A 26,133-nucleotide genomic window follows, 5' to 3' on the forward strand; every position below is an offset into this window, starting at 1 on the left:
GTATTTGAGTTTCTTTAAATACAGTTAAAGTACAGTAATTACGTGTCATACATTCTCACTGAACTGAAACAAATACTAATCTACCTTTTTTAAAAACTTAAAAGATAAAGCCAATGTTTGCCTTCCCAATCTAATGACCTCCAGTTGTATTCCAGTTGCAACTCCAAAACACTGGCCTCCATTTGGGGACTCAGTACCACTGCGACACCATTTGGAAGGTCTCGTCTTGAAGAGGGGCCTTCGTCGAATTTAGTAGGGCCACCAGGTATAAAAAACGCTTGAAAGCTGCTGCCACCAGTGACGGCTTGGATTTATGCTCCCTTGATCGACAACCCTGCATTCACGGAAATAAAACAGGCGAACCGAATTGCACCTTAGCAAATTCACGTGCAACTCTTACCTATCCTAAAGGTGCTTTTTTCCAAGAGGCAACTGGACTTTCTGGTTTTTCTTTGAAGACGTTTCACTTCTCATGGGTGAGAAGCGAAACATCTTCAAAGAAAAACCCGATAGCCCAGTTGCCTCTTCAAAAAAAGCACCTTTGGGACAACCATGACCTGGATGTCTGAGAACCTCTTACCTATCCATCGTCACTCCCCCTCCCCCCCCCATCTCTTCTTGCTTGGGTTGCATTTCAGAGCGCCCGCATTGCAAGGCACCAGCTTGCCAAGCGAAGCCTTGTACAGCATCGAGGAGGGAGGCGAGCCTCACGCATGTGCGCAAGGCTGACGGCGGGCTGATCCAAGCACCGGCACTTAGAGTAAGCCAGAGAGGGCCCCCTGGTGCCCGCCGGCCGGCGATGCAGCGAGGCGGGCTTTCGCCGAGCGAGGCGGCGCTGACTCAGCCAGGGCCGAAGGAAGCGCAGGGCAATGGCGCTGAGCCCCCCCGAGCGGCAGCCGGGCCCGCCTGAACCCCCGTGCCCGGCGCCCCAGCAGCAGGAAGACGAGGCGGACGCCGACGCCGCCCTCGACCCTCAGCAGCTGCGAGGCCTGGAAGACGAGGCCGGCGGGATCCCGCTCCACTCGCCTTGGACCTTTTGGCTCGACAAGTGAGTGCGGGCGGGGAGACCGGATGGGGAAGCGGGCGAGAAAGAGGGAGAGCGCCGCCTGCGCCCGGCTCGGCTGTGGGGCGCGAGGGCGTCCTTCCCGGGCTCCCCGCGCCGCCGCTAGTCCCGGCCCGCCGGAGACGCCGAGCGGCGGCTGGGGAGAGAGTTGGCCTTTGTTGGCTTTCTCCTCGGCCCTTCCCCCCACTGCGCCGGCAGGTCTCCGCTTTTCAAGGGCGAGGAGCGCGAATTGCCCAAGCCCGGGAAATCGGAGTCTCGTCTTGCTCCACTTTGGCTCAGCATCTCGGCCGCCCACGCGTGGTTGCATCGCTGGAACCTCAGCCCGCTTCGCCTGGGACCCGCGTCTGCCTTACCTGCAAAATGCCCTCGGGCTATAAGTCTTCGGACGTTTTCCTTGCTATTTCTGGCAACGTCGGAAGCCGCTGTCGTGATGATGGGAGAATAAGTCATAAATGGGGGCTCTTAAGCAAAACGCGGGGGTGGGTGGGGGAGGGAGCTCTGCGGTGGTCACTCTTTCCCCCTCCCTCGCAGGCTTTTAAAGTGGGCAGACATTCAACAAGTGCACCTCCCTCGGATGCCCACAAGAGTTTTGGAGAAGCACATAGAAAGGGCAACAAGTCTGGCTAAGTTAGTGCCTCGCTCTAAATTTTAAAAAAATGTTTGTGTACAGTTTAGAGAAGGTGTGAAGTTATACACTATCTAATTCACCTTTTATGGCTTAGCTTTAGATATGAATTGGGTTACCGTCCCCCCAAGAATAACAGTTGGAAGGGGACCCTGGAGGTCTTCTAGTCCAACCTCCTGGAACACAACACAAATGGTTGTCCAATCTCTTCTTAGAAACTCTGATTCAAACAAGCTCCTGCCTAAGAGGCTTGATTCTGGTTAACAAAATAAGAGAAAAGGGTTGCATTTTGATACTTATGCAATTTCACTGAACTTTTGAGTGCCTATCTCTGAATTCTGAATATTAAGCATCATACTAATGGTATTTTAGCGATTTAATTCATCTTTTCTAGAGGTGTTTCTTTTTAATTGGTTGCACTTTTCAGAAGCTCCATGACCTACCAACCTTATCCTAAATAGCTGATGTTCTGTACTGCAAATTCTATCATCCTTACCCGGATTTGTGTGATGGAAGATTCTAGGTTTTATTATTATTGTGGATAGATATTGTTTTAATTTTGGGTTGTGATCCATCCAGAGCTTGGCATAAGATGGGTGGCTATTTGCACATTTGAATAAATAAAAGTTTACTGATGGCAGTTGTAACCCGATGTATTTTGGAGAGTTTCATAGTAGTAAAAACTGCCTTAAGGTAGGGATTCCCTAGCTGGAAAAAAGTATTTTGGAGTGCTTTGATGTGAACGTTTTGTCTCTATCTCACCCAGATAATGATGATAATTTAAGGGGAATGTTAAATGGTTTGATTTAGTTGACAACACATGGAAGACCTCCAGGATATTTGTAATAGTTGCTTTTTCTAAATATAAAAGTTGAATCATAATTATCTTTAAGAAGAAGCCTACACCCTAAGGAGCCTTGTGCTGCTCATCCTCTGCCACTCCTAAATCATTATAGTATTCTCTTTAAAAAAAAATAAAAAAATAAAAGACTAATAGGCAAGGCTTCCAGAAAAAAATTGTTGCTTGCTGAGCTGTTTTGAAGGAATATACATTTTGAATCTTACTCCTCCCTGTTTAAGCATTATATTGCTGTGCTTCAGCCTATAAACCTGATCACTTTAGTTCAAGCAGAACTTTTTATAAATTGTTAACTGTCCCATACTTCGTATCTTGATCTCTTTCTGCATTCTTTCTCATTCAATATTTTAAAATCGGGCTGCCTGAGAATCTATACTCCCTACATCCATGTTATTAAACACAGAAAAAACACACCCCTGGTGACCCCTCTCCATTTTGCTGCAAACATAATCATTTCTAAAAATAACAGTGTTTTTCTGGCACATTTATAAATCATGTTGACCTTTTCCCAGGTCAAAACTGCATCAAAAATAATGTCAGTTATTCCAAAATTAGGCAGATATGCTTGGTTGTACTGAATCAAGTGATGATTTGGGGTTTTTTTTCTAATCCCTTGATAGCCCAAAACTTGTTTCACTCCCTGTCCAGTCAGATCATGTAAAAGGAGTTTCTTTACAGAACTGGAGTTGTAACTTGAGAAAGACAGGGGTCCTTAAGGAATAAACAGCTTCCTCTGAGGCAAGGCACTCTGTCCTAAAAAGTTTAGGACCAATTGTATTTTATTAGCAGTCTTTTGTGCTGAAGAGCTTGTCAAAAGAAAAGGACAAGACCGGATGATTTGTTTCCCATTTGAAATTTTAAAAGGAGTTCAATCTGACTTCAGCATAGGGTCATATAAGTTCAGAGTGCTGATTTATGACACTTATTTTCCCATAGACATTGATTTGTTGCTCAGTGGATATTTTGAAGTATCACAAAGAGTTAAAAGTGCTTGGAATGTAAGTGTACAGGGAAGTATGATATGAGGGAATAGCACTCTGTACTGCAGTTTTCCTTCCTTTTTTTTTTAGTTAGATTCCGACTTCTTCATTATGCAGTTAAGGACAAACTATTATAATCTCACCCTGGAGAACTTCTCTTCACGTGGTCATTAAGAGGCAACACTCATTTGATGGCACATAATCAAAATCATTGTGATGATGCCTAGATTGGCGCTTATTCCAGACTGATGTTTTCTTGCAGTCTTGCAGAATTAAAACAGGTCTTAGGTCAGATTTTTTTTTTCATGAATGTGTGCCTGCTTACTGAAAAATACAGGAATATAATAAATACTCTGCTCAGAATGCCATTTTGGAATAAAAACCAGTGAGATGGGGGTAACAGATGCTAACATCAAAAACGATATAGGTAATCCTCGTTTAATAATCACAACTCTGTCTCTAAGCAGAATGGTCTTTAAATGAAACAGCCCATGGCCATACCCAATTTACGATGTCAACTCTACAGGGGTTATTAAATGAATTACCTGGGGTTGTTAAGCATGGTGTTACTACAGGTAGTTCTTGACTTACTGTAGGCAGGTCTTTAATTACGATCTCAATTTAGCCCAAAATTTCCATTGCTAAGAAAAGCAGTTGTCCATTTTTACAGACTTTTTGCCATAGTGTTACATGTACCATTACAGCTGTTAAATGTTAACTTCCCCCATTGAATTTGCTTGTCAAAAGCTCCTAGGAAGATTGCAAACGACAATCCCAGCACCCCAGGACTCTGCAACCATAGTAAATGTGCTCTGGTTGCCATGTGCCTGAATCATGATTGATTGACCATAGAGACGCTGAAGTTGTAACCTTAACCTTCATAACTGGCCCTAAACCTTCATTATCAGCACTGCCCTAAGTTTGAACAGTTGTTAAACAGGGAAGTGGTTAAACCTGTAGCAAAAGAAAGAGTAAAACATCAAAGAAGTAGAAAAGTGTGAAATGTTGAAAAGGCCTTGTTAAAAGGATGAGTGTGGTTCTTCTACATGAGAGGTGGAATGAAAGCAAATAAGCCACTGCAGAGAACTCTACTGTACATTTATTTTTCAAGGTTTTTAATTAAGTAGAACAACATGCAAATAGACATCAGTTTCCAAGTTCCAAAGTATAATCCCAGTTTCGGACTATAATTCTGTAATAGAGAGATAGTTGAGTGTGCGTGTGTGTGTGTATAAATAAATATAAATAAACGGGCTGTGTGTGTGTTCCAGCATAATTCTGGAACGCCTTGAGCAGTTTCAACCAAACTTGGTACACAGTGTCTTACTCTCTGGAAACAAATACTGTGGGGGTAAGACACCCTAACTCCCCTCGGTATCTGTGTGTGTGTCCGTGTGTGTGTGTTCCAGGATGACTCCTGAATGCCTGGGCCGCTGAAATGAAAAGGACTGAATTATATCTATAGTGTCAAGTCACAGTACTTTTGCCAGTGATAGTGTACATTTTGGATTCAAGTTGTGTTAAGATACACTCTGTTGTGCCTTAAAATGGCTTCTACTATACAGCACAGTGGAGTTGCCATGTTACGGCTTTGAAGTACTTCACAAGGGGGCTCCCTCTAATACAGGATTGGGATAAATACATACCCGAGCTATGCCCGGTTATCAGATAGTACTTTCTAAAATTGGAGTACATGTACATTTCCTGAGAATAACCATAGTAGCTAAAAGACTATTAATAATATGGCTTGTAGTAAATAATCCCTTACGTATTGTTTTATATGAATTATATATTGATATTGTTCCTATCTTATATAAATTGGATTCACAAATAGATAGAAAATTGCTGGAATATATTCCTACAAATAAGATCAGAGAAGATAGTCATAGTAATATTGAAATTAAAAACAGGATATTCTAAAATAATCTCCGTATTCAGTCCTTGGATGGCAGTTGGAATTGGAATTTCCATCGTAAGTGATATAGTTGTAAGTTGTGACACCATATGACCATGTTGTTTAATGATGGTAATCCGGACAGTCCTTGTTGTCGTTGCAATCCCAGGACCATGCAGGTTGTTAAGCTAGAGGAAATTGTGGGTCAGTGTGCAGGAGCCATGGAATAGGGTTGCTATAAACAAACGGTACTGAGCTTGCGGATGCCATGGGAGATGGAGGGTGCTGCAGGGAGGCACTGGAGAATGTGGGTTGGTGGAGGTGCCATGTGGATGTGTGTGCTACAGAGTCGGAGTGGGCATGATGAGTATTGGCAGGGGGCGAATGCTACAAAGTACAAACAGTGGGGGGACAGACCTTCCCTGCTGACTTCCTCATTGATTTTGCTTGTGAGAAGTCAGCAAGGAAGATTGTGACATCATAACTTCTGCGCTGTCATAATCGCTGCAAAGTCATAATTGTGAGTGGGCTCCTGAGCTCCCAGATCATGAAGTTGTGATGGCCACAGCTTCATGAACCAATAGCAAAGTCCCTTTCCTGACTGCTGTCGTAATTTTGAATGGTCACTGAATGATTGTCACAAGTTGAGGACTACCTGTGTATAGATTTGTGATTGCTGTCTTACAATCTTAAGAGCTGCAGGCAGCAGATTAAAATAGTGAGCCGATTACTTTGGGTTCATTACCAATTAATGCTGTCTACTTAAGCTGGTGCATTGAGAGTGTGCCAAGGTCTTCTAAGCAGATGTTAGGAATACTGCAATATTTTCCCTGGCCTATTTCTTGAACTAGACAGCTGTTGGACTTCTTCCAAATCTACTCGCTGAAGCGTTCTTGGATCTCCTGTCCTTAACTGTTTCTGTTTCAGCCTGAAGTTCTATAAATCAGACTGTGAGCTTATAAGATTCTGCTGCTATGTATGTTTTCTTCCTCTTGTAGTTTTCCCACGACTATGATTTGCCCAAGTGTTACAGCAATTAATAGGCAACTCAGATGTTACTGTTGCCAAGTTTCACAATTAATGTATCCTCTTGAGCATCCCAAAACAGAGATCTCTTGGATCTGGAATACTGGATTGGATTACATACCTTGTAAGTACATAACACATCCATATGTACAATAACCTTGCTTTTAAAATAACCTTGGTTTTGCAAAATTATTCTGCCATTCTTGCCTATACTATAAGTTTCTATTCATATTTTGCAGTATTCAAAATGCTTATTTAAACAGGAAGTGGAAAACACAGTCTACAGTAGTACTCCATAATGCCACAAACTTTTGCATTTCCCAGCATCCTTGTTGAACTAAATGGTACATAAAGCAGTAGATGGAAAAGAGAAGAAAGATTCAAGTGCTGTGGGACTTTTCCTTGGTCACACTCAAGGAAAAACTATAAATTGAAACTACTTTAATAATACACATGTTCTTTTCCTGTGGATTAGAACCTTTAACCTTTTTTATATTATGGGAAGGTGCTGTGAGCAGCATCTATAATCTTCCTGCATTTTCTAGATTCAAACAGATATTTATTTTAACATATTTTTAAAATCATAAACAAAATTACTAATTTTACTAATATGTAATTGTCCTTGTTCTCAACCTATGACTCAGTGCTTCTATCTTCAGAGTATTTAAAGAGAATCACATTTATAAAATTCCTGTTAAATAACAGTCCACTACAATGGAAAATACTAGAGAATTATTGTTTAACCTTTTGTAGATTCAAGTAAGAAAAGACTGAGGCAGGAATTGTAAAAGCTAACTAGTTTATTAACAGACTAACTGACTGGAACGAACAACACTGAACTCATCTGACAGCTATTTATAGGTGTAGCTGTCAGATGGGGAACCAATGGGAAGAGAGTATTTTTCCCGCCGGCTGGCAGGCGCGCCTGGGCCAATCAGAGGCGCTTCTCCGAATGCCCTCTGGTGGCCGGGGCTGGCAGGACACAACATAACCTCTTGCTTTAAAAAATGATTCACTATTGTTTATGGAATGGGTGTCAAACTCGATCATGTCAAGTGATGTATTGCGACGTATCATGATGTTTTTTGACTTTGTGGAGCCGGGGTGGACATGGCCTGCGTGTAACTTATCCGGCCCATGGGCCGCCAGTTTGAAACCCTTGTCTATGGCATAATGCAGGGGTGGCGAACACGCGGCTCTCGAGCCGCATGCGTCTCCCGGCCAAAATGAATGAGGCTCTTTGCCTCTTATCATTATTTTGTATACTGTGGCTCGGATCGCGCGCTCCCTTTCGGCGCTAAACCCGGAAGTACGGTCGACGCGACGACGCTTGCCTGCGCTCCACCAGCTCGGCTGGGAACAGAGACGTTTCTCTGCTCAGCAATGTCTTCAGTGGAGTGGTGGCAGCCTGGCAGGCTGAGCCTGCGTCTCTTTCAGGCGCTCCGCTCCGCTGAGGAAACGTCTCCGTTCCCAGCCGAGCTGGTGGAGCGCAGGCAAGCGTCGTCGCGTCGCCAGGGGCGGGGCAAGACCGTACTTCCGGGTTTAGCGCCGAAAGGGAGCGCGTGGTGTGGCTCTCTGACTCTCACAGTTTCAAATTTTGGCTCTTTTTGTCAAACTTGTTCGCCACCCCTGGCATAATGCAAGTGGGAAGTTATTGTTTGGGTCCACACAATCATATTTAGTTACAAAAGAGGAAATTTCTCTAATTGGAGAGGATTAACAAAAGAAACTAAAAGAAACTATCCAAATAAATCAAAAATATTTACAATGTTTGGACAGCATCTAAAATCACAAAAAACCCAGAATGTATTCCACAGCATCAGAAAGGATCAACCAAGTCCAGGAAGTGGCCAGCATGGCTCTCTAGCAATGTCCAAGAAGCTATTAAAAGTACAAAACTTTCAGGAGAATAGGAATCTTCTCTTAAATCGAAAGAAAGAGTAGCACCTACTTTGACCAAAAAATTATAAAATCATAATAAGAAATATAAATTAATAACTTTATTAAGGAAAAAATACATGAAAAATAAAATAAATTATTTAAATAAATTCAAAGAAGAAAACTGATAAGAGAAGCAGTTGGGCTGTGTGAAAGGGATGTCCAAGAAGGTTATGGAGATTACAGAGAAAATGCATTGTGTCTTTTGCTACTTCAGAAAATATAGAACAGATACCTGGAAGTATAGATTAATCCTTGATTTATGACCATAATTGAACCAAAAATTCCCGTTGCTAAACAAGGCAGTTGTTAAGTGAGTGCACCCCATTTTGCAACTTTTTGCCTCAGTTTTTCAGCTCTGAAGCCAACCTAGCTAAAGCCATTTTGTGATGCCTCATAGTTGCCACAAAGAAAGGGGGAAGGGAGGGGGGGAAGTAGATAGTCCGGTTCCGGTCAAAACAAAATGCTTTCCTGTAGGAACCAAGGTCATTGAAACAGGTGGCCGTTGAAAGAGGACAAGAGCCTGCCTACCATCTTTATTGGACAATGTGACAGGTGACACCTGGGAAAGGGGAGTTTGATTCTTTTAATTAGGTGAAAAATGCGGGAATTATCAGAGTTGGTTTTCACCAGCTGTGCCAATATGATGTATCCAATAAACATATCCTTTGAGGAATCTACCTGCCTCAGAGTTATGCTTTCAATGAGTGCATTACTCGGACAGCTAAGTGAATCATGATTGTTAGCAAATATGACTTCTCCCATTGATTTTACCTTTCAGAAGCCGGCAGGGAAGATTGCAAATGGTGATCACGTGACCCGGCACAGTGCATAAATACATGCCAATTGCAAAGCGTCCAAATTTTGATCACATGATCATTGGGATGCTGCAAAGGTTGTAAGTGTGAAAAACGGTCAAGGAACTATTTTTCAGTGGCATTGTAGCTTTGAACAGCCACTGAATGAATGGTTGTAAGTCGAGGATTTCCTGTATTTACTTCATCAAGGAGAAAATCAGGATACCAAAAAACAAGTTGCTGCAACAAATTTTAAGACATCTTGAGAGATGAGAACAAACCACAAGGTTCTGGTGGCAGTTCTGCAGAATTCCTTAAAAATAAATAAATATGAAAATGAAGATCTCTGCAAAAGTAGGTAATTTGTTTTTCAAATTAACCTGAGGCCTAGTTTTCAAAAAGAGGCCTCAGGAAGATCTGTAAATTGAGGTCCATCAGTGTAACTTTCTGGACAAATTAATGGAAATAGTAATAAAGAGAAAAAAGGGATTTTGTTGAGCAAACCTTATGGAAGGAAATGTAGCAAATTAATAAAGCAAATATGTACCATATTCAGCTTCCTGAGTTTCTGAAAATGCCAATAGGCATGTGATGGAAATAAGCCTGTAAACGAATATTGAATAATACAGTAGTATATTATATACTGCAGTATATTTTGTATAGTATCTATCCTCTTGACTTTGCATAGAACATTAAAGGCTTAACTCTTCCTCTGGGTATTGGATCAGGATGTTGGGTAAGACCATCTTGTGCCTTTTATGTCAAATTGTTATTATTTAGGCACAATCATTCTGGCTTTTTAAAATCTGATTTATTTTTGTTTTGTTTATGTTTATTATTGTCGACCACCCAATGTCATATATTAAATAGACAGCCAAATGAATGAATGAATAAATAAATAAATTTAAAAAAAAACCTTTGGCAAAGTTCAAAACTCTAGAGCAAATAACAGCTATGTAGTAAAAAGCCTCCATATATATAACTAGTTAAAAAACTTTTGCCTTTTAGAATTGCCTATCAACAGCAAGGGAATTAGCAGTCGTAAAATAGCATTGAAGATCTTGGAAAAAACATTGAGATGTGGGACTATATCTATATCTACAAAGATCATACTTATGCAAGCCATGGTATTTTTTCTGAATCTTTATTGACGCGAAGGTTATTTTTTTTAAAACCCACCATATTGATACTATTGAATATTTAGTTTTGGAAATCCTGGGACTGCCATACATACCCAAGAAAATAAATAAATGGATAATCGAACAAATCAATCCACAGTTATCATTTGAGACAATGGCCAGGCTGAAATTATCATGTTTTGGACACATTAGTGAAAGACCTCGTCCTTTGGAAAAGGCTGGATAGAATTATTAGCAGCAATGGATACCATTGGAAGATCTGAAGGACCAGGTTGGAGGCAGATTGTCCTAACAAAATGAAATCCAATGGTGAAAAAAGTAAGGTTCTACATTTAGGGAAGAAAACCCAAATGTACAGGTATAGAACAGGTGGTACCTGGCTCAATAGTAGTAACTGTGAGAGGGATCTTGAAGTCCTAGTGGATAATCACTTAAATATGAAGCCAGCAATGTGCTGCGGCTGACAAAAAAGCCAACACAGTTCTAGGATGCATTAACAGAAGTATAGAATCAAGATCACATGAAATGTTAATACCACTTAATACCATATCACCTACCTTGGTAAGATCACACTTGGAATATTGCATCCATTTTTGGTCGCCATGATGTAAAAAAGATGTGGAGAGACTAGAAAGAGTGCAGAGAAGAGCAACAAAAATGATTAGGGGACTGGAGGTTAAAACATATGAAGAACAGTTGCAGGAACTGGGCACATCTAGTTTAATGAAAAGAATGACTAGGGGAGATGTGATAGCAGTGTTCCAATATCTCAGAGCTATTGAAAAGTGGAAGTCAGGCTATTCTCCAAAGCACCTGAAGGCAAGACAAGAAGCAATGGGTGGAAACTAATCAAGGAGAGAAGCAACCTAGAACTAAGGAGAAATTTCATGACAGAACAATAAATCAGTGGAACAACTTGCCTCCAGAAGTTATGAATGCTCCAACGCTCTCTTTTTGAAAAGAGATTGGACAACCAATCTCTGAGCAGCGGGTTGGACTAGAAGACCTCCAAGATACCTTGAAACTCTTGTTATTCTGTTATTAATAGCACATACATTGGTTAAAAATAGAAATGAATAAATGGGCAGTTTAAAGGGAGTAAGAAGTGGAGTCTCTCAAGGATCTTTTTGTGGGTGGTGTAACTTGTTTATCAGTTATCTTGATTGATAGGTGAAGTAAACACTGAGGTGGCCATATTTGTGGATAGTACAAAATGTTCAAAGTAATAAACACAAAAGAGATTGAAATTTTTCAGAAGAATATTTTTAAATTGGGGGGGGGGGGGAAACCAAGCAAGAAGCAAAAAGCTATTTCAGTTTAAGTAGGTATAAAAACAATCCTAACTTCATTAAACCAACATTGATAGATCTGACGCTTTGAAATTAGTAATTAAAAGAAACTGTGATGCTTTTCTTTGCTATTATGTCTGTATTAAGAGTGTGCACATTTCAAGTATTTGAGATCTTGTCCTAGTGTGGCACCTCTTATGCTGTTCATTATTGTAAGCTCTTATTTGGGCTATTGTGTAAGTTTAGAAAATTTGTTGCTGCTTTAAGGAATGCAGCTGTCACACTGACAGCTGGGCAGTGAGTTTAATATTGTCTATTCTCTATATGGTAAAATAAACAAATCTTTCAACATTAAGGTTTGCTTTTTTAAAAAAAATGGAACTGCGGTGATTAATCCTTGTAACATCAAACTGAAGAAGGGGTGCATGGAATCCTATTTGTTCAGTATGCTTAGCCATTATCTGTTTTGTAATAGTTCTCAGTCAATAGTTCTAAACATACATTCAGTTTGTTTTTCTGCTTTAGATTAGATCTCCTTCAGTTTAACAATGTGTATATTTTCAAAGCTGCAAGGATGAGATGTTGTCATTCCCCATTAATATAGAATATTTATAATACGGTGTATGGTAACATTGATACGTGGCTCCTTTATTCACACAACAAAATGCATAATAAAACAAAATTATCATTGATAGAACAAATAATAAAAGTATGACTGCAGATACTCCTAAATTAAATCCAACATTCTGTCACTTTATTGCTCTGGCTTCATGCTTGGCATGTTTCTCCACTTTATTGTAATATTTTGCCAGTTACATTTTCACCGAACCAAATTGCTAGTGCATATTGGGTACCTACATTGGCATTAGAATTAATGGCTGCTGGTAGATTAATTGTAGAATACAACATAATGTATAATACTTACATTTATGGTTAAGCATTCATTCTGTGTTATACCTGTGCCAGGTTCTGGTGCTTTACAGTACTTGCATGTACTGAAGTAGTTCCAGTGAAATTAGGTTTTTGTTGAAGTAAGATTTAAGTGATCATTATTTAACTTGTAACAGTAAATTCATAGTGGATTGCCATCTAGTGGTAAAAATAGGAATTGAATAAAAGGATTTGTCAAAACGAGTGTGATGAATTTAATATCCATTTAATCCCTGTGAAAATGCAGGATATAAAAATACACCGTGTTAAAATAAAACTGAAGCTAAATATTAGAATTAAAATTAAATTATGGAGAAGGTATATAATTACTGTAACAGTGAAATGTTTTTCCCAACTTGTCGTTATTCAATATCTGAATGGGGTTGTATATAGTTATAATATGGATTTATGCATTCTTACTTATAAATGCAATTGTATTTTTGGAATTTAATCCAAGTTAGGTGGGTGTACAATTGCCGCTTAAACTGCTTAAGTGGCTTGGAATAATTTGTGGTTTAAATAGGCTAAAAGAGTGAAAGATCGTGATTTTGCACATTTTTATTACATAAAGTATGTGAATATCCCTGTTTTTCCACAGTGTGACTTTCGTCGTCATTATGGTTCTATGTATCTGTGAATTTATTTATAGAAGTTATACATTGTTTTTCATTATGAAAACAATGAAATTATTGTCTCTGAAAAACTATGACTATCCTATGCAATAGAATACAAACATTTAAAATGATAAAGCAATACCATTATTGAGTAATAATTAGAGCAGAGAGCAAAAAGCTAGATATAGAAAAACTTAAAAGTGCTTGAGTCATCAATCAAATTTTCAATTTAAAGTAGAAATATTTTGCAATATGGATCTATCTAATCTTCACAATAAATTTGTTTCATGTGGTGGATTATCTATAAACCAATCTCCACATCATAGCTAATCATGGTTTTGCCAGCAAGACATTTCTAGAATGCAAAGAGCATATAGGTATGTATGTAAATTCTCCAATAACATGACCCAAAACCTTGCACCTGGCTTGGTATCTGATTGATGTTCACTCTTCGACATAGAAATATTGTGTTTGATAAAAAGTTCCTTGAGCAACTTAGTAATGGCGTTTTGCAACGGCTTCTTAGGTGTAATCCCCATGTAAAATATGTTAAAATAATTCAGTCCTCAATTTATTAATGCATTAGTGCATTGTTTGTCAACTTTAAGATGCTGGCTGGGGAATTCTGGGAGTTGAAGTCCAGATACCTTAAAGTTGCTGAGGTCGAGAAACACTGCATTAGTGCAATAACCATTAATTCCTGATCTACCCTATACAGGAAAGACTGCATGTATCACTCCAACTAAACCCAGTAACATGTTTTTAGCTACTGATAATTTTGCAGGTCACACCCAACCACAAACCTTCCTCCTTCAGGAGGATACAATAACCACAGTGCATAAAACTAAATTGAATATGGGAAACATTCACAGAACCTAAATCTTAGTACAGGGATGTCCAAACTTGGCAACTTTAAGACTTGTGGACTTCAACTCCCAGAATTCCCCAGCCAGCTGGGGAATTCTGGGAGTTGAAGTCCACAAGTCTTAAAGTTGCCAAGTTTGGACACCCCTGTCTTAGTAGGAACTAGCTTTACCTAATTACCCTTTTATGGCCTGTTACTGCACACAAATATTGGCCATGGACATTCATGTTCAGTATGCAATAGAAAAGAAGAAATGCATGTTATTTTGAATGTCACACCGATGCTACCACGTTGCTACAAATCATCCAATGACTGCATCAAGATATAATATTAAGTACCATTGAAGATTTTTTTAAAGGATTACATGTTTATAGCATTAGCATCTAGGATAAACTGCTGCTATGTGTGTAACATCGATTTTATGATCACTGTTTTTAATTCTCTGATGTGTATTGAGTACATTTTGTTATAATTCTTTTTTCTTTTACATTTAAGGTCCCTTCCCGGTACCACAGCAGCTGAATGTGCATCAAATTTGAATAAGATCTACACGGTAGAAACTGTACAGGTAAAAAAAAACGTGTTAAGCATGAGAATTATATAAAGGAATATAAAATTATGATGATGGTCTCAGACTTTAGGAAGGAAGATTTCTTAAAGCCAAAGGAGACTGTGACCATTTTACTTGTTGTCACTGCATTAACTGCCAGTGATTGAAGAGAATTTCAGGCAGTTTCTATTTTAGCTAAAAGTACTATTCAGCGCAGCTGAATTTTTGTGTGTGTGAAGCAGGTGCTTTATATCTGAGCTATGATCTTTTCCTAAACAAATGGTAATTTCATATTGTTTGCTGGTATTCATAAATTAATAAAATATATTATTCTCCATCTAGATCTTCTGGAGCGTTTATAATAATATTCCTCCTGTGACAAACCTGCCTATGAGATGTAGTTATCATTTAATGCGTGGAGAGAGACGACCACTGTGGTACGTATTCAAATGATTGGTGTTTTTTGAGAATCTGTTGTATTTCATAGTTGGGGGTGGGGGGGAAGCGATATAAAAGACATTGGGAAGCAAAGAACAGAAGAATATTAGAGACTTTTTTTACTATGTCTAATATGGCACATTGCATTAAGATGATTCGTGTTTGTCTTTCACAGCGTCATGGATTGTTCTAGTTAAAAGTTCATGTTATGCAATACAATGTTTGTCTATTGCATATATTTGAACTAAAACACACTTTGCAAAAATTTGGGTAGAACTTTACTAATTAATGCTTGCAACAATGCTGTTGAAAAGCCCAAGGTCTACTAAACTGAAATATTAGTTTACTTACTCAGAAAGACTTTTGAATTTGCAGTGATAAACTAGTTGAGCCACTTTTTCATGTAACGGTTTACTGTTCTTCCCTGAAGTCCACCCTGTATCAGCAGCTTTCATTTACAAATGTAATTCTATGTCATCTGCATCCTAAATCAGAGATGAGTAGCTTGTATAGCTTTGCTATAGTGCCCCTCATCTCAGCCCCCTCTCATCATTTTAAATTTTGGCAGCAAGCAGGCAAAGAGTAATAGTGACATTTACTGAGTTATAGTAAAACAAGTAAAATAGTAAAATTTTATCCTGTTGTAAACTGTTTTATTTTAAAAACAACCTTCCCCAAATGAAAAAGAGACAGGAATTTCACCATCACTTCTCCAAAGAATGCATTTCATATAATTTTGTATCCCCCTGTGGTTGTCCCTCACTATGTAAAGTAAAACCTTCATGTTGAAAATTGCATATATTGTATGAAGTGTTCCCCGATTGTAAATAGAAAAGTTGGCAAAAGTCTGTAGAGATTCTCAGGCATTCAGCCATAGTTGTCCCAAAGGTACTTTTTTTTTCAGGAAGCAATTGGACCTTCTTGTTTTTTCTTTTGAAGATGTTTTGCTTCTCATCCAAGAAGCTTCTTCAGCTCTGACAAATGAAAGGATTTATATTCCTTGCAGACATCTGGTCATTTGAATCCTTTTAGAGGGAAGTTGAAGCACTTGTAGCTTTATCTGTCTCCTCAGGGTCACCTGAGCAGTGCTCCTGGTTCCTGTAGTCTGCATTTTTTCTTCCTTTCTCTGGAAATCTATTCCTACTCCCACACCATTCAAAAGGTGTTCATCTCAAATTGTATAGCTATTTGATTGTAGAAATGTTATTTCAGATTGTTTAGTTAGGCCACCTAAGATCATGAAGAGAATTTCATATTTTGCCTGGAAACAAATTGGCAGCCATTAAAGTGTTTTGGATTTACAACCTCAGTACATCTGAAAAGTTGGGGAATGTTGGATTTTGATACATACACACAGTTCTGGTCATCTATTCAAATTCTTCTGCTGATAAATCCTACCATTCATTCTTTCTTTGACAAGGTCCTGGGAAATAGCCTTGAATAGTTCATAAATCTCTTGGGCAACACACAAAAGATAGTAAATATGGTAAATACATTAATCAACTGTACTTATCGATAACTGGTTGAAATCTGTATACATCACGTTCCAAACCTTGATTGTAAAGCAGAGTTTTAATTTCTTTGGCACTTATTGCACCAATTGGCGCCATAGGTTTGCCACTCATCCATTCAGCCTTTTTCCTAATATTGAGAAATACATTTTAAATCTAGAGATGCTAGAAGCTTTCATATTTTATCATATTGAGGATTATTTTATGCAGGGCAGTATTTAATCACCACTGAGAACATTCTGCATGTAATGGTCAGATTAGCAAATTACGTAAGACATATGTATTTTGCTAATTTGGTTTGTTAGTCTTGGGACAAAATAAAGAACTCGACAGGAATTTTAAACCTAAAGCTTACTGATGATCATTCATTCTACTTGATCTCCTCTTTTTCCGAAAAGGAAAGTGTTTCTTCTTAATCAAGGAGAAAGAGAAATTTTAGACATTCTAAGCTCCCGACTTCTATGTGTTACTAAATTCTTTTTTCTTCTTGATGCTTCTATGGAATAGACATAGCCCTGCGTTCACACTGCAGCACTGGTCAAAAGGGCCCAGTAGAGATTACATACAATACAATACAATACAATACAATACAATACAATACAATACAATACAATACAATACAATACAATACAATACAATACAACACAACACAACACAACACAACACAACACAACACAACACAACACAATACAACAACAGAATTGGAAGGGATCTTGGAGGTCTTCTACTCCAACCCCCTGCCTAGGCAGGAAACCCTATACCATTTCAGACAAATGGCTATCCAACATCTTAAAGACTTCCAGTGTTGGGGCATTCACAACTTCTGGAGGCAAGCTGTTCCACTGATTAATTGTTCTAACTGTCAGGAAATTTCTCCTCAGTTCTAAGTTGCTTCTCTACTTGATTAGTTTCCACCCATTGCTTCTTTTTTTACCCTCAGGTGCCTTGGAAAATAGTTTGACTCCCTCTTCTTTGTGGCAACCCCTGAGATATTGGAACACTGCTATCATGTCTCCCCTAGTTCTTCTTTTCATTAAACTAGACATACTCAGTTCCTGCAACCGTTCTTCATATGTTTTAGTCTCCAGTCCCCTAATCATCTTTGTTGCTCTTTTCTGCACTCTTTCTACAGTCTCCACATCTTTTCTACATCGTGGCGACCAAAACTAAATGCAGTATTCCAAGTGTGGCCTTACCAAGGCATTATAAAGTGGTATTAACACTTCACGTGATCTTGATTCTATCCCTCTGTTGATGCAGCCTAGGACTGTGTTGGCTTTTTTAGCTGCTGCTGCACACTGCTGGCTCATATTTAAATGGCTGTCCACTAGGACTCCAAGATCCCTTTCACAATTACTACTGTTGAGCAAGGTACCACCTATACTGTACCTGTGCATTTTGTTTTTGTTGCCTAAATGTAGAACCTTACTACCTGAGACTTCTCAGGAAACAACAACTGAATGAAAAACTGTTGATGACATTCCACCGCTGCATCATAGAGAGTGTTTTAATTTACTGCACCTGTGCATGGTTTGCCAATTGCATAGTGGCAGATAGGACATCACTCCAGAAGGTTAACATCATTGCCCAGAGGATCATTGGTTGCCCTCTCACCTCCTTGGAAGAGCTTTATAGGTGCTGCTGCCTTAAGAAAGTTCAGAATGTTCTTAAAGATCCATCTCATCCTGGGCACTCTTGTTTTTGAACTTTTACCTTCTGGCAGACGGTACAGGATAATAAAAACAAGGGAAAATAGGCTGAAAAACAGCTTGTATCCCAGGGCAGTAACTATATCGAATTCTATGATATAGTGCAATATTAAAGCAATATCAGGTTTTCAATTCAATTGTATAGAATGTGAAGGATGTGTGTTCGTGTTTTTTTATAGTTATAATGTACACTGAAGATGGCATTTAATTTCGTTGCATGAGGTGCAATGACAATACAATAAATTAAAAACTAAACACAACAGTATTGTAAAATTGTATAGTGGATCTTGTGTTTTTTCACAAATCAGGGAAGAGGAAAGCAATGCCAAAGGAGGAGTATGGAAAATGAAGGTCCCCAAAGACAGTACGGTATGTTGTTTTCGTGTGCATGTAATTTTATGTTGAGGTATATTAATGTAGGGAGACTCACATCATATTTCCAGTTGTATGAGTTATATAACTTGGAACATACATTATTTAATGTCACATAAGTAAAAAAAAAAAACCTGTTCATAAGCAGGAAATCCCTTTTCTCTTTTTTGCACATCTTCCATATGCTTTGTGCAGGGCAGTGATGGCTAACCTCTGTCATAGCGTGCTGAAAACACATGTGCACGCTCCTAATGCAGTGTGCACATGACCACATCCCCGCATGCATCCCCGTGCATGCGCACATGACCCTATGCATGTGCATGACCCCGTGTATGCATGCACGTCTCCTGCAAGCGCTCCCCCCCATGCATGAGCGGCAGAAAACCAGCTGGCCGGCACGCATGTGCATGCAGCTGAGCTGGGCGACAGCTCGCATGCCCACAGAGAGGGCTTGGCATGCTACCTGTTCGCCATCACGGGTTTAGGAGGAAGATTTTTCAGCAAGCCAACACTGATCAAGAGAATACTTATTTGCTTGCCTTATCTTAAGGGTTGTAACACTTAACTTTGCATATCACAATCAGATTCTCTTAGTTTTGGCTTAGTTCACTGCATAGAACTGGAATTAATATTCAATAAAAAAGTTTTGTTTTTCAGTGATATAACCCATGCTGCCACTCTTTTGTGTGTGTGTGTGTGTGTCTGACCATTAATAGCTAAGATATCTAGACTTAGACTTTGAGCCTCTAGGGCAGAGGAATTTCAAACCAGTGGTGAAATCTAAATTTTTTTGCCACTGATTCTGTGGTGTGACTTGGTGGGGGGCTGGGGGCATCATGTGACTGGGTGGGCATAGCCAACTTTTTTTCTGTTTTAAGGCAGTTTTTTCTGCCTATTCGCCCGAACCAGCAGGAAAAAAGTGCTTTAAAAAGCGGGTGGGAAAGCTTCCAATGATTACGCGGCTCACAGTCCCCCCCCCCCCTTTTAAAGCACTTTTTCCCTGCTGGTTTGGGCGAATAGGCAGGGGGGGAAATGCTTTAAAAAGCAGAAAAAAGCTTCCGATGATCTCGTAGCTCACAGCTGATCCGTGTGATCCTCAGAAGCTTTTTTAATACTACCGGTTCGCAGAACCAACGACAATCGTCCCTACCAGTTCAGCCGAACTGGGAGGATTTCACCCCTGTTCCAAACCCTGTGAGCAGTCACCAGAACTGTACTAAATGGACAGACAAAAGGTGATGTATCAATGGTAAATGGAAGGGTAGTCGTCATTTGCCATTCATGGGGTTTATTATAAGTGGACAAATTCATAAGAATCCATGCAGAATGAACATAAAGACTGACACAGGAGCAATAATCTAACCAAATCAGTTTCTAGAAGAAAGAATCCTCTTTCTTTGCGCCCTCAGTTAGGAATGTGCAGTGTTTTTATAAAAAATGATTAAAAGGACATTTGTTACATTACCTGTTCAATTCATCAGCTTCCAATACATAAATATTTTTTCTGCGAACAATTATGAATGCAAAGTTATAATAATATGCATAGCTAGAATAACATGGTGGTTATTGCAAAAAAATACTTTGCGGGTCAAACTGGGTATGTCATTGTTATTGTGACAGAATCAGCATCTTAATTTCTTTCTTTTTTTTTTTTTTTTGCTAGTCTGCAGTTTGGAAAGAGTTACTGTTAGCTACAATTGGAGAACAGTTTACAGACCATTGTGCGACAAGTAAGAATATGTTTTTATTATTTGATGGTGGCTTTAACTTGTGAGCATCTCGTGCCTAAGCTTGCTGACCATTTTAATTTAGCTGGCCAACATTTGCTAGGATTTTCACATTCAGAGTGGATTGGTTTTGAGCCTGAATCAGCTGGTACTAAAAGGTACCTGTACTGATTTTTCTCAAACTTTATCTAAGGGTGAAGCCAAGAGAAACAGTAGTTTCATTCAGTTATACGTCTATATGTTTGACATGCCTGATAGCGGTTTTTGTAATCCTTTTTTGTAAGGATTAGCTTACAAAATCTGCCTGGTTTTTATGGGTGCAAAGTGGAAACAAGGCTATCGCCCACACCTACGCAAAAGGAAAAGAAAACAAAATAGGATTTTAGAAAAGATAATGCTATGCTTTATCTGCTAGCACTGTTCCCAAGCAGAATGGAAAGGTTGACTTTCATCCTGGTGTGTAGCTTAGAAAGAGAGCAGTTCCTCTTGACGAGGTCAAAACAAAGAAAGAGAAATTTAGATCATAGAGTCAAATACATAATCAGTGAAGGAATCTAAATTAAAAATATCCCCAACAGATGGGACTGTCTCATCTCTGCCTGAAAATAAGCAGTCAATGGAACCCACTTTCATGACTGGGTCATTGATTCCACTGTCAAACTGCTCTTACCATTGGGAAAACCTTCACTTGTGTGACATCCTTTCAACTATTTATCTATCGTTTTACTCTATTTTTATAACCTCGTATGTTATCCCCTCAGGGTTCTCTTGACTAAACATACCATGTTCTTTCAGTTTAAATGCGTGGGGCTTTGTTTTTACCCACAACCATTCTCACTGAAATCATCTTTTCATCTGTTTCCGTTTCTCTGAATCCTTCTTAAAGGGCAATGCCCAAAGTGGACAGTGTGTTGAGATGGGGTTTGTCCAACACAGAAGATCACAGAACAATTATTTGATTTGGAAATGATACAGTGTAACATTACATTTGTCCTTTTGCAGCCACAGTATACCACTGATTTATATTCTGCTTGCAATCAAACAGAATATTCTGTGTGCAATTACCTCGTACTTAGAGCCCTTTTTGCAAAATGCCATCAAGTCTGCATCTTGTTTATTTTGTTTCCAGCATTGTTGATTTTTGTTTCCTAAAGTGAAAAGATTTACATGTATCTTCATTAAAATCCATCCTGTTATTTTCTCTAAGTTATCAAGATCTTTTTTGTTTTTTTCTTCTTCTAATATATTCCCTACCCCATATATTCATCTGCAAATTTGATAAATATTCACTATACCTCTTTATAAAAATTGTTAATAAAAATACAGAGTACAGGACACATATCTGAAGTATCCGCTCAGTTATTTCCCTTTATTATAATAAGGAGATTTTGATTAGTATTGTGTAAATTTTTGAAACAGTTACGTATCTATTTAATTGTCACGCCTTGTCATCCATCCCATACTAAATTTAAAAGGCAAATCAGGGAGACCTCATCAGATTACTTTACTAAAATCAATATATGTTCCTTCTCCATCATTCCATATTCTGTGGAATAAGGATAATGCTTGTTCTTGACAAAGCTGTGTTGATGTCTTGTAATTGTCAGACATTTTTGCAAGATGTTTACAGATTAATGTCTTTATGATCTGTAATAGAATCTTCCCTGGTACTGATTTATATTGATTGGTCTGTAGTTCACTGGATATTATTTTTTCCCCTTTTTGAAAATGAGGACAACATCCTGTTGTCATCTGCACTATGTTAGTTCATATGATTTCTTCAAAAAGATTTGGCCAGATACTTTAGAATGGAAAAAAATAAAATAAAGCTGGAAGGGACCTTGGAGGTCTTCTAGTCCAGACCCCTGGCTCAAGCAGGAGAATCTATACTATTTCAGATAAGTGGCTAATTAGTTTCTTCTTAAAAGCCTCCAGTGATAGAGAGCCCACAATTTCTGAAGGCAAGCTATTCCACTAGTTAATTGTCCTCACTGTTAGGAAGTTTCTCCTTAATTCCAGTCTGCTTCTCTCTTTGGTTCATTTCCAACCACTGTTTCTTGTCCTGCCCTCTGGTTTGGAGAATAATTTGACCCCATCCTCTTTGTGGCAGCCCCTCAAATACTGGAATACCTCTATCACGTCGCCCCTATTTCTTATTTTCTTTAGATTAGCCAAACCCAAATCCTGCAGCTGTTTTTCATATGTTTTAGTCTCCAGACCTTTGATCATCTTAGTTGCTCTTCTCTGAACTTTTTCTAAGCTCTCAACATCTTTCTTATAGTATGGTGACCAAAATTTGTTGCAGTATTCCAGGTGTAGTCTTCCTAGGGCAGCAATGGCGAACCTTTTTTGGCTCGCGTGCCACAAGTGGGGGGAGCGCAGGGGGGTCGTGTGTGGGCGTGCCGCACCCATAATGCAATCCGCGACCCCCCAGTGCGCATGCGCCCATAACAGGGGCGACCCCCCCATTTTTACATGCTTTTTTCACCCTCCCCAGGCTCCAGAGGCTTTATCTGGGGGCCTCTGGGGGGGGCGGGGGGGCTCTTTTCGCCCTCCCCAGGCTCCTATAAAGCCTCTGGAGCCTGGGGAGGGCGAAAAAATGGCTTTTATAAACGGTGAACTCAGTTGGCCAGTGTGCACATGCACGCTGGCCAGCTGACAGGGAAGCGCCTCGTGTGCCCTGACAAATGGCTCCGCATGCCACCTGTGGCACGCTTGCCATAGGTTCGCCATCACTGTCCTAGGGTTTTATAAAGTGGTACTAGTACTTCACGTGATCTTGATTCTATGCCTCTGTTTGTTCCTTCAGTACCACAAGATGCAATTAATTTTGAGTTTTAGCTTTGCTGATAATTTCTACACCTGAAGGATATATGTATGCACTTTTTTAATGACCTGCTTCTCTTTCCACGTTATATATATATATTTGTGCAGCCACATTAGCTTCTGTTGCCATCCATTTTCTTCCTGTCATTAGGCATTTTGCTTTTAAGTATCTTTTTAGGAACTTCCATCAGTCTTCAGCGCCTTTTCTTATTATCTTCTCCTGCCATGGATTCATCCTTCCTTGGAATCCGAAATACACAGCTGACTATTCGGACTTTACTTTTCTTTAAAATCAAGACCTCGAGTGCTACAGTTACTTTTCTCCTAATGTTCATGGCTGCTTTCTGTTCCTTGACTAAGTCTTCCCTTCCCTTCTAGTTAGTGTTACACAGTGGGGAAATTCAATTTTGTTTACTAATGGTTCTGTGGGCGTAGCTTGGTGGTGTGGCTTGGTGGGCCTGGTTTGGTGGGCATGGCAGGGGAAGGATACTGCAAAATCTCAATTCTCACCCCACTCTGGGTCCAGCCAGAAGAGGCATTTGCCGGTTCTCCGAACTACTCAAAATTTCCACTACCTGTTCTCCGAATTACTCAGAATTTCCACTATTGGTTCTCCAGAACCTGTCAGAACCTGCTGGATTTCACCCTTGGTGTTACATCTAGTATAACTGATTCTCTTAAACAATATTGCACCCTCTGAAGCTCAATATAGAAATAACGAGGTGGAATTTTTAGCATTGCATGTCAAACAACGTAAACATGTATTTTCATTGTGATTGTTACACTTTATTTAATAAGCTCATTTCGTGTCTCTGTTTGTAGGGTAAGAGTTCTGTATTAAGTTGAACATATTTGTATCACCTGACTCCCAACAACTCTGGTCAAAAGCATTGAAAACAGTACCAAAGTAAATAAAAATAAAGTCAAAGTTGGCAAAGATGACAAAACCGGATAGGAATGAAAAAGAACAGATCTCCGCAGCCCAAAGGAGGCTTCAATCATCCTTGCCAAAGGCCTGGGCAAAGTCTTTTCAAAAGCAAAATAACATTGTGTTTTTTCCCCAACAGATGATGAAGTAATTGGCATTAGTGTCAGTGTTCGTGACCGGGAAGATGTTGTTCAAGTCTGGAATCTAAATGCATCATTAGCAAATGAAGCTTCAGTTTTAGAAAAGATCCATGAGCTTCTGCCCCAGACATCGTTTAAAGCAGTTTTTTATAAACGTAAGTGGTCTCTGCACGCGATGTAAGTCGAGTGCAGTGTTTACAAACTGTATCAACAAAATCTGTTTAAGACTCACGAGCTGTCTTGCCTTTCAGCCCATAAAGAACATCATGCTTTTGAAGGTAGACGTGGGAGACATTAACTAGGACAGAACTTGGAAGATTTTTCTAAGAACACCGCAACAGAAAGATGGACAAAACATTTACAAAAGCACCACAACTCTTAGTGTATTTTTTTAGACCTTCGTATTCCTCTTGAGCCACTGGTACTGAAAAGCAAGAACTGCTGCCTCAGTAGCTGATACTATTTTGATTTCTCAGCTCAATAAATCAGTTTCTTTTAGTATTCCTTTCTTTTTAAGGTAGAAGACTACAGCAAATTCTCAGTATCTGCTTAAACTGCAAATGTGCACAAGCATGATATGCTGCTTCCCCCCCCCCCCCCCCAGATCTGAATCTAGATAAATCATAGCTTAGGGAACCATGTTTTCTGAATTTGTTTTTAGACATTCCTATCATGTTCACATCTAGTTGTAGATCCCCACCCCACCCAATGTACACTGTTCTAATCCACAATGACAAATTGAATCATGCCAATTCTACCCAATCTCCATTAAACAAATGGAGCTTTCACTGCACCTCTGCTATCCGGCTTGCTTCTTAGCACCCCTAAGCCTTTGCACTTGCTAATGCTGATGCTGTAAAGATGTTTTAATAATCACTGAACAAAGCCTATAAACTGAGAATACCGTTCTATTTTGACAAAGTCTGGGGGGAAAAGCCCTTAAGAAAGATTGACTTGGTTCACACCCCTTAATCACACACCCCCATTCTTGAAATTCTAAGCTAGGCAATGCTTAGATAGAAGCACTGTTTGTGATTATATATCTACTGTGATTTCTATGATAGTAGCAGCAGTTGAGTTGTTACAGTTGTACTGTTAGTGCAGAGACTACAGTCAAGTGAGAAGCAGTCAATTGTTAGTTGATGTCTGTTTTATGGCTATTTCAAAAATCTTAACGTAAAAGAATGAATAAGTTTTTATCCGGAAACCTTACAACTTTTATTTCTTACGTTGTTTGATTTTTTTTCTTATCTCACTATATATTTTATGTATCTCTGAAAAACAGATAATGTTTTCTACTACGTTCTCACTTAAAATACAAAGCTTCACATTTCTTCTTCTTCACACTTATAATAATATACCTCTCCCCCCCCCCCCCATCATCCTCATTATGATAACAACAGATACTTTTTTTATCCTTTAAGGTCAATATCAATTGAATAGTACCTTCATGGTTAACATAATCAGTACAATTTTGTTTAGTTATAAATTATAACGCCTTAAATACACTTTTCAGCATAGAGAGAAGTCAGATATGTTTTAAAGCATGAATGTGAAGTTTTCAAATTAGTTTGTGTGATTTCTTCCCCATACTAATTTATTGGAGGTTGCAATACATTTTTATTTTTTATTACAAAACCAAAGATTTATTTAGTTCCTCAGCAGAGGACACCGATGTGCTAGAGGGAGCGTTCATTCCCATCTAAGCAGAATTACTGGATTAGTATTAGTATTTTGAAAATTGTTCTGACTGCACTGATATCAACTCACATTTAATCGTATAAGAAGGTGACTGTTGGAATGCAGTACATTTATGAATCAAATTTTTTCTTTTTAATTTTGTACTAGTTCATCTGTATTTATGAATTAAACTTGTGCATTTACCAAACCTTATTAAACGTTTTATAAATTCA

The 26,133-nt window shown here is 39.1% G+C and overlaps 1 protein-coding gene across 2 annotated transcripts; it reads left to right on the forward strand.

The window, feature by feature from the left end:
- The first annotated feature begins 744 nt into the window (after positions 1-744).
- On the forward strand, positions 745-26,133 carry EIF4E3 (eukaryotic translation initiation factor 4E family member 3). Of its 2 annotated transcripts, none has more exons than XM_081945046.1 (7): positions 745-1,048; positions 14,515-14,587; positions 14,912-15,006; positions 18,536-18,596; positions 20,263-20,329; positions 24,220-24,375; positions 24,472-26,133. In XM_081945046.1, the coding sequence occupies exons 1-7, from the start codon at positions 870-872 to the stop codon at positions 24,516-24,518; spliced, it is 678 nt and encodes a 225-aa protein (XP_081801172.1). In that variant the 5' UTR covers positions 745-869; the 3' UTR covers positions 24,519-26,133. The 2 variants fall into 2 exon arrangements, with proteins under 2 accessions (XP_081801172.1, XP_081801173.1); XM_081945047.1 differs by lacking the exon at positions 745-1,048 and adding an exon at positions 1,623-1,690.

Source organism: Natrix helvetica, assembly GCF_964273705.1.
Source record: "Natrix helvetica genome assembly, chromosome: 1".
Taxonomy (NCBI): domain Eukaryota; kingdom Metazoa; phylum Chordata; class Lepidosauria; order Squamata; family Natricidae; genus Natrix; species Natrix helvetica.